General features: G+C 45.3%; 1 protein-coding gene across 4 annotated transcripts in view; it reads right to left on the bottom strand.

Moving 5' to 3' along the window:
* The window catches only part of LOC139061477 (ectonucleotide pyrophosphatase/phosphodiesterase family member 7-like), a 53,286-nt gene extending 41,569 nt beyond the window's left edge, over window positions 1-11,717 (bottom strand). The window contains exons 1-5 of one of the 4 annotated variants that reach the window (XM_054740290.2): window positions 11,351-11,715; window positions 10,828-10,973; window positions 9,854-10,483; window positions 8,459-8,699; window positions 1,117-7,797 (exon numbers count right to left, since the gene is read on the bottom strand). In XM_054740290.2, coding sequence (XP_054596265.1) covers window positions 7,712-7,797; window positions 8,459-8,699; window positions 9,854-10,483; window positions 10,828-10,973; window positions 11,351-11,585 — 1,338 coding nt within the window. In that variant the 5' untranslated portion in view covers window positions 11,586-11,715 and the 3' untranslated portion in view covers window positions 1,117-7,711. Of the gene's footprint in view, window positions 1-1,116; window positions 7,798-8,458; window positions 8,700-9,853; window positions 10,484-10,827; window positions 10,974-11,350 lie in introns of those variants that run through there. The other 3 variants (XM_054740286.2, XM_054740292.2, XM_015977146.3) reach the window with 3 other exon arrangements.
* Window positions 11,718-17,432: the final 5,715 nt, after the last annotated feature.

The following is a 17,432-nucleotide window of genomic DNA, read 5'->3' as shown; positions in this document are numbered from 1 at the left end:
TTCTGGCTAACCTTTTAGGTTAAAATTCAGTTCCTTATTAAAGGTGCAGTATGTAAGTGATTCTGTCTAACCCTTTTAGGCTAAAATTAACTGCTAATTTAGCGACTTTAACTCACAGTGGCTATTATAACTAACTGAAACCTTCACTCAAAGACTGATAACACCCTGTTTGCTAATATTCTGAAGGAAAAACTAGCACATTTAACACTGCAAGTGTTGTAAGACGTTGCTACGGCAACGCACCAGCTTTTGCTAAAATACTGAAAGGAATAGTATTTTAAGCGTCAGTCACGGCATTCCGTGCAATTTAAAAAAAACGCTAAAACCTGTGCGCACAAAGGTTAATTTAGTGTTTTCTGCTACAAAGCTAGCAGTTGCTGCCCAAAAGGTGCAGTTTTGAGCTATCTGCAGAAGCTCTACTAGGCTATTTTGGTTCGGTTGTTAAAAATGGAGGGACAGAGTAGTGAACTGACCAACTCCCAGCAACCAGGTGGCGCTGCGGCCCACGACTATGAACCTGGCCTACTTTCTGGACAAATATTGTCCAAACTGGTCGCTGTTGCTCGAGAACCTGACTACCCTTCTAGGGATTTCACTGAAGAACAGCTGGACGCTGTAATTGATCAAATAGAAAACCCGGATGGTACAAAACCAATCCAGGTTCACTTAGCTAAGTTAGCCCTGATCCTCTATCAGAGAGGACTCCAACATGATAGAGAGATCATGAACCTCCAGAGTATGCTAGCTGAAAAACAGCGAAAAGGAAGGCTGATCGAGGAAGACGACACCCGCACCGATTCTGGGGAAGATGGGGAGGAGACCCCGCCCCCCTCTGCTGATGAGAACAGACAGTGGGAAGGGGGGAAACACCACGACGCTGAGGCTGAGCCAGAGTCCTCTCCCACACCGGTACGAAAGCAAGCCGGCAAAGCCAACCAGGGTCCGCCCAGGACGACCGGCAAACCGCATTTGGTTTCCTCCACCCGAGGAAGCGAGGGACAGTCGTCCCGCCGTAAAGGTAGGCCACCTCCTGATACATCTCCATACGATAATCAACAGTATGTAGTGTGGGACTCTCTGGACGGACGCACGCCACAGGGGAGAGATGAAGCTTATCTGTCCCAACCTTCGGGCCCGTTCCCTACACACACTCTAGGGCATTCAGGACCACCTAGGGGCCGAGGGCAGTTCGCCCTCGAACCCCAGGTTGGACCACCACCCTCATCTTCACGGCCTTCTCAATCAGTGAGAAGTCGACCAGCTGAGCGGCACCTCTATTTAGACCGCTCCCCCAGTCCACGAAGGGTGCAAGGTGCCGATTGGGGTTATGCACCCCAACCTGCACCTCAACCATCCACCCATCCTAGCTACTCCGGTATTCGGCATGCCGATAACCAGCTACAGGACAAAGCATCATATGCCAGTCCGTACCCGGACAGAGTGTATTACGCAGAAGCCCCAGTTGAAAGACGCAGGCTGCACTACGCAGACGTGCCACGGGAGGAGGACCTCCCAAGACACCCACGTGACGTGCCAGCAGCCCGCCACAACATGCCGAACCCCGATTTGGGCCCCAGGAGTCAACATTGGGAGCCCAGAGCACACCAGCGATATCCAGCGCCCTCTGAGACAGACCGTGGGTCAGAGTCAGAGGATGACGCGCCGTACCGTGAGTCAGGGCTCCGTGTACGTCAAATTGAATCGCTAGCTAAAGACATAGAACGCTTTGATCCTAACACCAATGAATCCAACGTCGACGATTATCTCAGGGAGATAGAACATTGTCTGCTTGATCTTCCAGCACCCTCTTCAAGGGAAAAGCTCAAGCTAATTTGGAAAACCACATCTAGAACGGTGCATGGTTTTATGGAAACTCTACCACCTGACATTCGAGATCGGTACTCCTCGCTCTGCCGAGCGTTGAGAGATGAATACGCCACGTATGCAGACTCTGCGTCAGCTACAATGGGGACCTTCTCCATCAAACACGGGAGGAACGAACCCCCCAGAGAGTATTATCGCCGACTCAAAAGTGCTTATTTCCAAGGTCGAAACGGCCCTGGGCTCGAGGAAGACCCTGCCTTCAGATCCCTGTTCATTCACAACCTACACGAGTGTGTTCGCTCCGAAGTCTTAATGTATTGTCGCATGAAAAAAACTGACAACTCAGGAGATTAGGAGATACGCTCAACAGGCTTGGGAAGCCGGCGGAAATCCCCAAAAGCCTGACGCACATCACCGCGTCATGCACCTAGCTCCCGACGCCGAGCCGCGTTTGGAGCTTGAAGGCACAGAAGCTCCACCCACTAAGCCAAAATCTGCTAAACCTAGACCTGCTAAGCCACGAGAGCAGTCCCAATTCCCTCAACAGGGGAAGGGGGGTGCTAATTGGCAGCCACCTAGGTCTGGACAATCAGACAGGAAGTGGCCCAACCAAAACCAACGGCAGGCAGGTCGGAACAGTGGAAGGTGTAAGGAGCGCCGCCCACAGGTAGGTCCCGAACGCGAGTCCGCAGGTGAGTATTTGACCAAATCCGACCTCCAGGAAATGTTTCAGCAGTTCCTAGCTAAACAGAAGGAACAGCTGAGATCTGCAGACGAGACCCCTGCACCAAAGTCTGCTTCTAAGAAGCCAGACCCAGAGCCAACGTCCGCATGACTAGGCGTGGCTCAACCCCCCAGCGTGGCCAGGACCTACCTGATCAGCTGGGGGAACACTACTGGTAGATCACAGGAGTCTCCTGAAATCTACCCCCCAAAGAAACCTGATACTAAATTTCTGAAGTTCCTTGGTGACTTAACAAACCATGATCATGCTCGCCGTTTGTACTGTAGCACCAACGTAGGTGGATGCATACAAGTTGATGCTCTGCTGGATACCGGCTCAGAAATCACCCTGATGTGCTCCACACTGTTCCATCGCGTGTCGGACACCATGCGGTCGCTCGGGAAACCAGTCCAGGTAGAACCCTGTGACCTGAAAATCACCAGCTACACCCAGACCCGGGAGTGTATCACTCACCGGGCGTGGCTGGACATCACCTTCCAAGACATGACTCTGGTTCACCCGTTTTATGTCTGCCAGCTAGACACTGAACGACTTCTCGTTGGTCAGGACCTGCTTGAACGTCTAGCTCCCCTCATAGACTGCCAGAAGGGTCAACTGTGGGCCCAGTTGGACACACCTAAGCCCTGGAATCCAAATAGCAGCCGACCATCCTCCATTCTTGAAGTCAGTCTAAGTGAGCCGCAAAACCCTTGTTCCAAGGTCATGCCCCTCCCTACGGCTCCCACAGACAATGTCCGCCTGCAAAGGTGCGAAAATGCTCCTGGAACTCCTCTCCGCACGCATTCATCTTTTCTCTGCTCGCTGAAGAACATCAGCCTGCAGCCACATGCACCACACATAGTTGGTGGTCTCACCATCAACTGCACCCACATCTCAGATGCTCGCCTTGCTCTTTGGTCAGAAAAGTCAGCCATCAGCCAACAGACGTTTGAACACTTGCGTCAGAAGGACCCCCTGCTGGTCAGTGTGACACGTAGCCACCGGCTCTTGTCAGCTACTTGGCCGCAGAGGCTCCTGAAAGCTCCAGAAGTCTACTCTCTGACTATCCAGCTTGGAGCAAGACAGCTCACACATACATGCAGCATCATACCACAGCTTGATCCATCTGCACTCATTGGAGCAGACCTGCTGGTTCGACTAGGTGCCCAGCTGGACACTTGCAATCAAGTCCTTTGGGCCCGGGCCACACCATCATCTGAGCCTCACTCAGAAGGCCATGAACACTTGCTGTCCGGTCAGACCATTCCACAGGCCTGCCGTGCAGTGGTTGAGGCCAGCACGGTTCTGCCCCCACAGGTCAAAGGAGTGCCTGTTCGTCTGACTCTGATGAAGAATCAGAAGCTGCCAGGCACACAGGCCTTCTTCCAGCCATCACCACACTTCTTGGAGCTCAACTTAGCCGTCTGTGGCATGCCACTCTTGGAGCTGAACAATCGTTCTGCCTACTTGTTGGTCGAAAATCTGACCCGGAGTCCTATCCACATGCCGGCAGGAAAGCCCTTGGGCATGCTGATAGATAGCTCATTCCATGACTTCGAACTTTCAGTCCCCGTGATCGGACAACTTCCGTTGTTCTTGAACGACAGACAGGTTGGCGCAGACACATTCAGTACTTTCCCCTCACAAATGATAACCATCAAGTGGCATGAAGCCCTTCCTGAGGAACCCATTTGCAGTGCGACCTTAGATACTGACGCCGGTCAGTGTCTAACGGTTTTTGCAATAAACACTCAACCATCTGGGTCACCGGTTGAAAGCCCGGAACCCCAGAGACCCTCCTCCTCTGAACCTTATGACGGCTTTGAGGCCGAAGTCAGCCAGCAGCTTGACAAAGTGGATGCGCTGGAATCAGAGGAGCAGAGAGCAGAGCTTAGAAGCCTGTTCTATGAGTTTCAGTCCATCTCATCCAGGGAATCCCTGGACTGTGGACTCACAAATCTGCACACGGTTCACATTCCAACGAACCCGAATGCCCCTCCTACTTTCGTACATCAGTACAAGATTCCCCTCGCTGCTTATGAGTCGATCCAGGAGATCCTCGATCAGCTGAAGGAGAAAAACATCATCAGAGAGTGTAACTCCACTTACAACTCTCCCATCTGGCCGGTTCTGAAATCGACTGGGAAGTGTCGTCTCACCATAGACTATCGTGCACTGAACAAACAAAACTCTCTCCAGTTGCATACAGGTTACGCATCACCAAAGCCAGACAGGAGCCTGTATACAAATGGGTGCATGCAAACCAAATCAAACCCTACGTCAAACCGTCCCCGCGGGTACAGAGACCAGACTCCCCGCAGGAGGTGGACGTAGTCTCCACATAGTTCTATGCATGGATATGGAAAGGGGGGAAGTGCATGTTTAACCCACTAACATGTACTAACCGACAAAGAACAAGGCCCCCGCCATCCCTTTCACTAACCAAGAGAAACTCCTCCTCCTAGACCTCTAACAGGAAGCTCTTACTAAAACCTTACAGGGTACTCTGGTACCTGTCAACCTACATTCTGCTCTGATTAATGAATCTCTACGTGCAATCAAGACTTTGTCTGAAACCATACATCAGGATATTGTGTACACACGAGTGGTGAGAGATTTGATGCAGGACCTGCTCAGGGAAATGAGTTCTACTCTGGACAGCCTGGTTGAAGGTTGCATTCCCACGTACTTGGTACCACTGGACCTGCTCAAAGATAGTTTGACAACTGCTACCCCTCTACAGTACACCTTTCGCAAATCCACCTTGAACTAGAAACCTGGCACTCCATCACCTCAACCTCGAACAGCATGATTCAGAGATTGAGATCATGGACGCTTTCCAGGGTTATAACTTTACCATCAATTTAGAAATTGACCAACAATTGCTGATTGAAGGAACCAAACTTATTAAGTTCACACAAACCCCGCGTGAACTTACTCTGACGCCCATGAATAGATACCCAAGACACTACATAGACACAGATTATACCACCTTAATCTGCACATTGGTCGCCCTGGGGCTGGGAGGGCTTGTCACGGCCGTGATAGCTTATTCTGCCTACAGGCGTGTTAATAAACTCCAAGATAAGATGCACCTGCTCACCTACGGTGTGCCTCGTGACCGTGTTCGGGTAAACTCCAAGCATGAATGTACCACACCAGTCTAAAGGGGGTGCGCAACATTTTCTTTGTTATTCTGTAACCCTAAGAGTAGTTTCACTTTAGTTACCTCACATTTTTATCTGAGTGTTGCATTATGTCACATTCTTTATAAGCTACACACTGAAAGTATTACTTAAGAATGTATTTTATGAGACCTCAAGGTTGCTATGAATTTTGTTGGATGTTATGATATGTTTTTGGGTTTTCTGTATTTTTGTTTCTTACTTGGTCACATTTTAGCTAGTGGTTATGTGCCGGCCCAGCTCAGTCTGTCAATGACTCTGTCTGCCGCACCAGCACATTGTAGTACCTCTTAGTTTTATGGTCCTTGTTTTAGCCCAAAGACTGTCCTGATCCACCCTTTGGACCAAAAAGGGGGGAATCTTGGGACCACATAGGTCAATGCGCGTTTGCGAACCATGGACCTCGTACATCACCGCGTGCTCCATGAACTGAACTGTATGGCCGGCGGTGAGATGCCCCTTTATCCCTGACGGATGCCCTTGTGTCCCCTCGTGGAGTCAACCGCCCACCGACCTTCCTTCTTCTACTACTACCTTTCGCATGGACGACATCATCATTGCGTACCACCTGCGTGGGTGGCTTCTTCTCGTTATGTGAGTTGGGGACTATCCCGTTTCCTATCCTCTTTTGTTTTGTGCCTGACCAGGAGCCAAGACAAAGACAAAGGCCAAAGGCGCCAGGATCCAAGACAAAGACCAAAGACCAAAGACAAAGGCGTCCAAGGAGACCAACGTCCTAAGGGACAAACCCATCTGTGCTTCCGACAATCAAGTCGAACAACGTCATGAGGGACACACCCATCTGTGCTTCCGACGATCGAGCTTTGGGCGCGATCCCCGAAACCAAAAGGGGGAATGTTGAGGGTCTGACCTCATGAGGAAATTACTATGCAGTGATTTTCTCCAAAATGACTGTGCTTAAATTGCTCTGAAAAGCAAATAATCACATCAGCGCCAAGAAACTTCATTTCCCATGATGCTTTGCACACGGAAGCATTGTGATGACGTCACCGCCTAATACCAGAAACACATTCTGTGCATGTGCGGGAGTCACGGAGCTTTCCCGCAAACTCAGACTATAAATCATCAGGAAAGACAAAGGAACCTCGTTCTTTTGCCCAGGATACCTGGCGGTAAGGACATGCTTGTCGAACGCTCCGACAACTTGAGCACGCGGAAGCTCTACGTGCCCAAGTTGAGCCACGCAACCGCTGGAAAGCCACTCCAACTCCATCGGGACCTGACTGGGAACGAGCAGAGCTCCATCCAGCTCTCAGAGACGCTGTAAGTTGTCAAACTCAGCACAAAAGAAACTTTGTTCTCTTTGTGTCCAGCCCATGGAGAAACACTCACGGAGAACGCCAAACAACGGAGAAAGCATCAAACCGACGGACGCCGCCGAAAGCTGCGGAGAAACACGGAGAACCGTCAAATCAATAAGTGAGGGACGCTTCACTGTTCTGGTGATCAGAAACTCATCTCCTTCTCTCTCCTTCTTCTCCCGTTTCCTCTATAGTCCAGAATAAGCAATAAAACCGCGCTATTGCTCAAAAGTAGCTTCGTGTTTTCCTCTTTCGCTCCCAATACGTCCGTCGGGTCATTTTGAAAGAATAAACTGCTTATTTATCATTGCTTGAATATCTTTAAATGTTTCCTACTATGGCCAAGTGGTGAAACTTAAAGATATTAACTTGTGATTAATCTTTTGTGTTGCTTCATGATCCTTTGAAATGTTTTGAGTGATTTAAGGTTAAGTTACTACTGATTCTAAGTGCTTTGGAAGTTAAAGTGCAAGTTGCCACCCCCACTTTAGCCAGACAAAGGGGTCAGCCATCTTGTATACAGACTCCATTTTAGAAACACACACACACATACATACACATAAAACACCTTGAACATTATTTTGAATATACATCCTTTTATTATATCACATGGTTATTATTCATTTATGCCACTGTTTATTCATTTGACAAATTGTTCAATTAAATGTTATAAAATTCAGATTTTCGTCTCCAGTAGCTTTGTTGTGTCGAAGAGAAGTCTCTGCTCCAAGGATTCTACGAACTTCAAGAAAGACTGATAAGGTTTTGGATTCATTTCCCTTTCTAATTAAAGGGTGGTGCCCCGGAGATATCTAAGAATATCTTAATTAATTAATAAATCAGTAAATATTCCCATATTTACAGAATTTATTGAAGAATCCAAAAGTAAGTTAACGCTTACTAATTGTTCGCTCCTAATAACCCCAACAGATCAAATATTCTGAACTGCAGTCGTAAAATTTATTTGCATAAATGCCTGTGTGGACAATGTTAGGACCCCACTTTAAAGCTGCTTTTACCTGAATCTTTTATTTTCTTATCTTTAACTTAAAATTTTAATCTTTCATCTGTTTATATGAAATTTTATAATTTTATGACTTGAATTTTTCTGATGTTAATCTGATTCTGATTTGAGAGCATTTTGATTTCATGATGTTAATCTATTTATGATTTTATGATTTTGATTTGATCTTTGTGAAGCACTTTGTCATTCTGTCTGTGATAAGTGCTCTATAAATAAAATGTACTTACTTACTACTAATACTGGTTTTACCTTAACGTTTTGTAGACTCATTTTAGACAAAGATGACTGATTTTTAATTTATTAATCTAAAAACATATAAAAAAATCATGCACTTTAAAAAAATATGTAAAACACTTTAGAAATGTTATTTCTAAATTACCTCCACTCCCACGGGAATCGCTGATAACCAGCATGTGTTTGGTGACACTCAGGTGTCCATCGTTGACCTCAGGCTGGATTCCCAAGATGTGACACATCAGAGGGTAGATGTTCACCGTCTCAAAAGGGCCCACCTCCAGGTTCTTTTGGAAAGCTGGACCCACCGCCCTGAAGAAAGGCTTCATGTCCATCTCCTGGTTGTCGTAGCCGTGCTCGCCCTTGTTGAACTGAACTGGAAAATACTGCGAAGACAGTAACAGGGCAGTGATTTTACCAACATGGTGGCCTTTCACCAGCAGAGGGTGGCATCAGCTAAGCTGAGGATTCAGTTCCAGCTGATGGGGGGCTTTCCTCTCTTTGTGCCTGCTATCAAACAGCTGAGTTTCAGTTTGATTTCTTTAGTCCATCCAGAAAATTTAAACTTATATAAAGTAAACTCTCATGTAATGTCGTATATTATAGCTAAAAGTACAATTTATATACATCATAAAGTAGAACACTCAGTTATTTAATAAAAGACATAACAGTCTTGAGGCTTTTATCCCTCTTTAGGATCAAACCAAAGTGTGAATAAGCCATAAAGGAGAAGAACAGAGTCAGGATCACTAATGGCCATGACCCAGAGTCTTGAGCAAACCTGCTCAATGATCCGATTGACAGAAATGCCTCATTTCTTTAAACGTTCTCTGATTTTAGCTCTGTTCTTTTTGAAGTCGTGACGTGACAATTCCCAGTTTCCACTGACATGTTCGGCTGAAAAGTGGCTGCGCAGTGGAGTGGCTGAGTGAGTGTGGAGCCAAATGAAAATGCTAATTTAGAATTTTGAGGCATGAATGGCTCCATGAAGCGTTTGAGAGCCCTGCGTGTCGTCCGCCAGGCCTGGATTATCCGTGCAAATGCACTTGATTAAAATTGTAATGTCCTAAGATTAGAATTTAACTCGTTGTTTCTGATTGAAAAGCGCTCAGTTTCACAACTTCCAAAGAGCAAATGTTTATCTAATTTAATTATTTCTGAGGTCAAGACCTGAGTGTATATCTGGAATTAATCTGATTAGATATCAGCCTCGTGATCTCTGTGCATACAGCCACGGCCATTAAAGTAGATGATAATTGCATAAATTTACCGACAGGTGTTAATGTGTTACCAAAGCTGTGATACCAAGACCTGTTTGCAGTTACAAATGTGGCAACTTGCATGAGCACAAATGACAGTTTGTTTTACCCTTTAAAGGGTAAATCAATACGACTTGCTCTGGGCCTAAAGCTGCTGCAGTGGCTGTCACCCCGGCTTTAAACGCGCCAGCATGTTAGATGTCACCAGTAGATGTGGGGACACCTGATTGTTGTGTTTTTAGTGTCTGGAACAATTGAAATAACTTTATGTACCAACGCACCCCATTGATGACATATCCAGGGTCAGCCCACAGGATGATGGGGAGGATGCGGTCATTTTTTGAGTAGTGGAGGTGTTCTGGCATCTCTTCTTTCTTGTAAACGTGCAGGTGAGGATGAGCCCCCTTCAGAGTATTGTAAACGCCATCCAGCTTTCCAGGCTTGGGCAGCAGCATCCCAGAGGGTCCGTAGTCCAACAGGTGGAAGGACAGGTCACGGAATGAAAAGCCTGGGATCTTGGATAGGGTGATCTCCTCCACCAAGCCGTTACGGAACACCGTGCTCATGCCGTGGTCTGCTGTGATAATGACGTTGAGCTGGTCGGTCAGCCCGTGGTGCTCAGCCGAGTGTCGGATGTAGCCCACCGTTCTGTCCACTTGCCTCACCATCTCCCTGCGCTCAGGTGAGTCTGGGCCATATTTGTGGCCCACGCCATCTGGCTCACCAAAATACAAGGAAACAAAGTCCAGATCCCGATCTCTAAACCAGCTCATCACCTTATCCGAGTTTTCTCTCCAAGCAGTTTCGTTCTTGTAGTTGTAAAGCAGGGGCTCCACTTCTTGTACCATAGCAACCTGTCCCTGGTAACTGGAAGCTGTGCCAGGGAAGTGAAGAGAGCCAGCTTTCAGGCCCTGGAAGGGAAGGAAAAAAAAAAACCAGGCCGCATTTACATAAATATGACACGTGTGCTGGAATTGATGACAAGAACCTGCACACTCCATCAGCTCAAACTGTGGGTCAACGCAGAAGGAAACCAGATCAGCAACTGCTGCATTTCAATTAATTTCTTTCCACCCACAGCAGAACCTTTTGCTGTCACTTCTATCTCGTAACATCTATGCCTGCAGAATAATTTGCAGCTGAAGGATCTGAAATCACTCAGCAGAGCTTCAGAGGTGTTTTGTCAACAGAAACGGTTTTGTGTATCGGTAAACAGTCTCTCGCTGCGATAAGATGGAAATTGTGCCGCTCAGACCTGTCTCTGTGCTGTGATCCAGATCGGCAGAGAGCCGTTGTCCCACCACTCATTCACGAACTGGCTCTGATAGTAGGGCTTCTTCTCCGTGGTGGTTGTGTTGAACCACATGTTGTGGATTACCCCGTGGTTCTCTATGTAGCGCCCTGCAGAAGAGAATCGCTGTCAGTCCGCCTGCACTCATTATTCACAGCGTGACCCATTCACATAAAAAATTCTATCAACTTAATGGCAGAGTGGCATGACGCTTCGGCATGAGGTCTTACAACTAACTTTGGAGATTAGAAGAATTTAATTTCAAGGAAGTTAAATTTCCTTTGGAAGGCACAGATGATTTGAGAGTCAAACTAAGAAAAGAGAACAGAATTCTTCCCTCAGTCATCCAAGTATAATCACTTTACTCAGCTATGAAAGCCGTCGGACTCGGGTACATCCAATTACAACTAATTCCTCTTTCTTTTGCTCTTTTTCCTGTTCTTTCAAATGAAACACAGCAAATACACTTCTGGAGTAATCACTTTACCTGTCAGGATGGTGAAGTGTGATGGGCTGGTGATGGTCAGGTATGGAGGTGTGACATACTGGGCTTTGACTCCATCCTTGGCCATCTGGTCAAGGTTTGGTGTGTCCACATCGCGGTCGTAATCCCACCGGAAACCGTCAAAGGAAATGAGCAACAACTTCTGTCTGTCTTTGCTCACCGGTGCGCCGAAGACACAGGACACCCAGAGGAGGAAGAGACTCGTGGCCCGCATCATGATGAACACCTCACAGATCGAACGCCCACCCCGTCCTTCAGCTGAAGCTCTCCCTCACAGAGGAGTCCAGCTCTTTTCATCTCACCTGAGCCCTCAGAACACAACAACTTCCGAACAAAGTTTCTCCAACTTATCTTATCTTATTGACTGGATGGACTTTATCTCAGCTCTTTCTGCATGCAGCCTGATGAGGTTTATGAGCTGGTTTTAGGGCTGGGAGTTGTGTTCGCAGTGAATTTCCCCCCCTCGTTCCAGTCTTGAGTACTGGCAGTAAAGCTGATTAATCTCTCCGGGCATCTTGCCTGTTTCTCCCCTAACTCTGCTGTTGGTGCTGCCTTTCTGTTTGTCTGCCTGCCTGCCTGTGCGTTGGACTTGCCTGTGAATCACCAACAATGGGGGAATGACACATTGATAGGTTTCACCTTGAACTGGGATGGCGCATGAAGGAGGAGGCGAATGAAAGACCCTGATGTTTGTTTAAATAACTCCAGTTCTCCTCCGATTGTTGTTTGGATCCCCATAAAACGTCCTTTGCAGTGAGCACGACGAGTCTCAGATCACACTCAGCATTCTCATCCCAACATTATCTATCACCACGTTGTGATGTAACGTTATCAATGTCCATCAAATTGCTAGACAAGCCAAGTCTTCAGATTTGCTCTTTATTGTGTGTGTCCTTGACAGAAGTTCAAGGGAATAGTCTAATCTTTATGGAGATAAAGGATAGCATTCATCAGCTTTCATTTACCTCATTCATATTCATCAGCGTTCCTATACTAACTCTATCCACTTGTCGTCCAACGTCAGCAAGATTTGGAGAAGTGTTTTAGACTGCTGAGACCAGGGAATGTCTCAGATCTCTGCTATGAGAACTTTATCAAACACACACACTCTGAACTTGTGGGGCGAGCAAACTTTATCTGACCCGCTCAGTCCTGAACAGAATTTCCAGCGGGATTCTCACATTTTCTTGAAAAAGAAAGTGAGGTTTTTGCCTTCAGCGCTCCCTGCTGTGGTACACCTTTCCCACACAAAGAGCCAGCCGAACAGCTTCAGCTGCTGCAGCCAGAGAATCAGATCTCTGCTTCTAGAGCTGCTCTCTTTGGAGAAAATAAATCAAACTTTTAGAATGTAAACGAGCATCTAAAATCACTTAAATTGGCATTATTACAGAATTCAGAATCCATTATTTGGACCTGGTGAAAACATTCTACCCTTCTCAAACTCAAGACCATGGTCTTGGATTTGGAGCTGATTCTCATCCCAGCTGCTCCATTCGGCTGTGAACCGCTCCAGCGACAGCTGGAGATCACGTTCTGATGAAGCCAACAGGACCACATCATCTGCATAAAGCAGAGACCTGATCCTCAGGCCACCAAAACAGATCCCCTCAACACCTTGGCTGTGCCTAGAAATCCTGTCCATAAACGTTATGAACAGACTCGGTGATAAAGGGCAGCCTTGTTGGAAACCAACTGAAACTGGAAACGAGCCCAATTAACTGCTAGCAGTGCGGACCAAGATCTGATACCAGTCATACAGGGACCTAACAGCCTTTATCAGAGGATCTGGTACCCCGTACTCCGGGAGGCCCCCTCACAGGCCTCCCCTAAGGACAAGACACCCCAGTCTGCCAGTGCAGTGGAACAGCCCCTGATGTCCACACGATGTTCCAGAGCCTTAAAGGAACTCTGGGCCGATCTCATCTACTGCCAGAGCCTTGCCACCAAGGAGCTTTTTGACCACATCAGGGACCTCAGCCCCAGAGATCGGAGACCAAGCCAAAGTCTCCAGACTCTGCTTCCTCATTGGAAAACGTGCCGGTGGGATTGAGGAGCTATTCAAAGTACACCGCCCACTGATCCACAACGTCCCGAGTCGAGGTCAGCAGCACACCGTCTCCACGATCAACAGTGTTGGTAGCAGAGGCGGCGTTACCATTAGGCAAAGGTAGGCGATTGCCTTGGGCCTCAAAAACTTTAAGGGCCCCATGATGAACACTTAACTAATATGTTTAAGGTATTTTTCGCTCTGAAATAAGTGAACCCTGTCATTGTAAAAAACATTGTAATGAATTGGCATGAGACTGCTTTCTGTGAGTGTTTCAATGTCCCCCGTTGCCCAGCTACCATGGACTATTCCATCCACAACGTGTCACGTATCAGCGGAGCTGCGGAAGCGATGAATAGAAGAGGACTTTTGTTGTCTGAGAAGAAAATGAAGCGAAGTTATCCAAGTGGGTCTGAAAAACTTAAGAAGCAGGAAGAAAGCAAAACGTTTGTGTCAACCCTGCCAAAGGTCACAGATTTTTTTTACGGTGCTACAGCAGAGTAACACCAATGAAAGTCGCAAATTTAATGCGGCAAATAAACAAGCTGCCTCTAGCATTAGCGCTAGCAATGCTAACGCTTTTAGCAAAGTGGAAGAGTCTGTTGCTGGAAGCTCAAGTTGCGATGATGCAGGAGGAGAGGAGAAGAAACAAAGCATTCAAGGCAAGACTCAGAAGAGAGAGAGAAAGAAAATAAAAGCAAAGGTAGAAGATGGTAACTTTGACATGGTTATGAAATTTTTTTCTGTATCTCCATATTTAACAATTTTGTCTTATGTTTTATTGCTTCCTTTAGTGAAAGCAGGCCAACTAAGGCACGAGGTAGCGGTGTTTCACCAGAGAAAATGAAAACGAAGAGAATAAGTGGGTGGGCAATAAATCAATACAAACATGAATATAATTATTTTTGTACAAATCAAATGATTTCATGCTAAATATATTTGTTAAACACATTCTTTTTTCCATTCAGATGCAGTTCCAGAGATTCTTGACATCAGTGCCATCCAAGACTTGACCAGTGAAGAAGTTATACAACCTTTTTGTAGTAAGAAAAAAAAATCAGAACAACAGCTGTGGAGGGCCTTATGTCTTTGCTTGCCTTGGGCCCCAAAATTGCTAAATCCGCCCCTGGTTGGTAGCACACTGCTCTCCTCTTCTGCGGCGTGGTAGGGTGGACCCGAAACTCCTTGAAGCCGTGCAGAACTCCATTTTATTTCTTCATTACTGTTAAATTGTTACATAATTACATGATAACATTTATTATTACATAGCATTTGTAATAACATTAGACAATAAAATTTTCAGTTTAAAAAAGCACATTTTTAAAACTCCTAATTTCATGTTGGAGAGGTTTTAAATGATTGATGGTATTAAACACTGTTAGTCTCCCAGAACTGGGTCCTGGACTGTTCATAAATCACTGCGTCAATCAAAATGATATTTTGTGAAAAAAGTCTGAATACACTTCTTTTAAACTGGTCTGCGGGGTGTTTTAATAAAAAATGACAATAATAGCAGCACAAATAATAACTTATGTCCGTTAAACATTTAACTTGTGCTTTTGATGCTATTTTTTCTTGTGGTTATTTTAAGTGTCACAAAGTTGTTCTTTAGGTTAGTCAGGATTTTTTTGTTGTTTCTGCAGTGAAAACATTTTATAAACGTTTCTTAGCCGTCTGAGTGTATTATGTAAAAAATGGATGATAACCATTTAGCACCTTAGGCTTACTAAAGCATTTTTCACTATTTGATGACAATTTAAAAGATTAGTCTTTTGAGATCTGAATAAAGACAAACACCCTTTTTTAAATCCTGCTAAGTCCTAATTGGTTTAGCAAAAAGCAGCTTTGAACTCACCTGTGAAGCTGTTTTGCTGCATCCAAAATAAAAAAAAGCCTCTTTATGTTTGTCGTGTTGAATCCTAATGCTGCTTTTATTTAATGATTTGTTTTAATCTTTGTATAAAAAAAATCTAAATGTCACCAAGAAAACATTTAAAATCATGCTTTAAAAAAAAGAAACAATTTTCTCTCTTTGCTTCTCGCTGACGTCAAGGCAGTTTAAATAAATCACCACATTTGAAATCAGAAACATCTTGTAGGTGTTTTCAGGCTGGAAACCATTCTCTAATTCATCTGAGAAACAGCAAACTTCCAGAACACACACCAAACGTCGGGTCTTAAATCAGAATCGCTGATGAAAGACGAGAGAGGTCTAAATGTAAAAGGCATAAACAAAACCACGCCTTTATGGGATGAGAATAAATCGTCAGCTGCATCTGTATTCTGCTCGCTCTGGAGTTAGAATCGAGCCGGCTCTGCTCCCTGCTGTGACTGGAAGGAAACCATCAGGGTCGTGCCAGCACGCTGAAATCGATGTGTTTTGAATTGTGTGCAAACAAACTTTTAATGCACGAATGGTTTATTATCGGGTTATGTGCAAGTGTAAATCTCCAAACTCCCGTGCACCGTCTCCACTGATGTTGTAAATAACTGCTGCTGAAAAAGCATGTTAACAGCTTGTTGAACACAGATAATCGCTGCCATGATGGAGGAGCTCGCTGAGTAGTTTCACCTTGTTACCTTCAAACAATAAGATGTTAGAATAATAAATTCAAACCATCTGCTATTTGAAAATTCAAGGGTTTAAGTAACAAAATGATCATTATGGTCATTTACCAGCTGACATGTTGGGACGAAACTGGCTGGTTGATGTTTTTGTTTCTATCTGAAAGTAGACAAAGGACATGAATTATGCTAGTCATCATGATCATCAGCTTTTTTTTTTACTTTTATATTTTCCACATCTCAACATGTTTAAAATACTGTAACTACATTATTTTTGTACTTTTTTTGTATTTTCACTGACAATGAAATTCTTTCAAAGTTTTTTCAACTATTTATTTTTTCCATCTTTTTCTTTGCTTTTGTTAAATCTGTGTCTGATATTCATGGCTAGAGAAAGTCATGTGTTTTTCTTTTTTATCTGTTGAACATTCTGTAGATTGTGACGGCGAGGTCTTAAAGGGGATTAGTTTAACAGCCAACGACAGAAAACATCTTTTACTCTCAGGAAGACTTTGAAGTACATTTGGGTGCAGATATTTTATCTCAACTTCAATGCTAAAGCTTAATTCATACTTCCGAATCTGCGTCGGAACGGACGCATGCAACGCCATTATCCGTCCTTTCAAGTGTTCTCCGACAGGCTCACCAGGACGGACGTAGTCAAGCCCTTTTTTCTAAACATCCGTCCATCGAGACGGAGAACGCAAGCTTGTGACTGGTCAAGACGCCGCTGTTGTCTACAGCACCGCCAGACACGTTGCAAGCTTTTCAAAAGTGTGGGGGGTGTTGTCTGTACCTAAAATAATTTCATGTTACTCATCTTGTTAGTTTAGTTTCCATTATAGCTGAGCAGGTGCGAATTTTAGACGTGTCACGCGTTTTAAACATGTTTAAACTGTTCAGAATCCAAATCCAGGCTCTGTCTCGTTAGATTGGTGTAACTAAAGTTTGTACTGAATGAAACTTTACATTAAACCATGTTGAAAAGAAAAGGATCCGATTAAATCGTTTTCCCCTCATTTACAGTCAGGAAGTACAGTGCAGTGCACGTGGCTCTGGGGTTAATCAAGTTTAATTGTTTCTCTTTGCAACAATCTTCACAAGAAGGCAAAACAGTTAAATGGCAGGTTACAGATATTTCCATTTGACTTTTATTTTGACAGATAAATTCAAGGATGTTGGTTGTTTTGAAAGAATTACCCCGACGCACACTGATGCCACACAGATGAGGTGACATTTTAATCGTTACGCACATCGCGGAGGTAACTAAATCAATCAAGAAATGATTCCCATCAGAACATCAGAGATTTATAATGGACACTGTGCTCAGCGCGGCTCGGAGCGCACATGGTGGACAGTGAGCTGAAGATCTGTAGAGGGGTTCTCAGCGCAGAACCACGGCGCATGCGGTAAGATTTCCTCCCACTGAAGTGGTCTGGAAAGCCGGTCTCT

Source organism: Nothobranchius furzeri, chromosome 5 (genome assembly GCF_043380555.1).
Source record: "Nothobranchius furzeri strain GRZ-AD chromosome 5, NfurGRZ-RIMD1, whole genome shotgun sequence".
NCBI lineage: Eukaryota > Metazoa > Chordata > Actinopteri > Cyprinodontiformes > Nothobranchiidae > Nothobranchius > Nothobranchius furzeri.
This window is presented reverse-complemented; position numbering and strand designations above follow the sequence as displayed.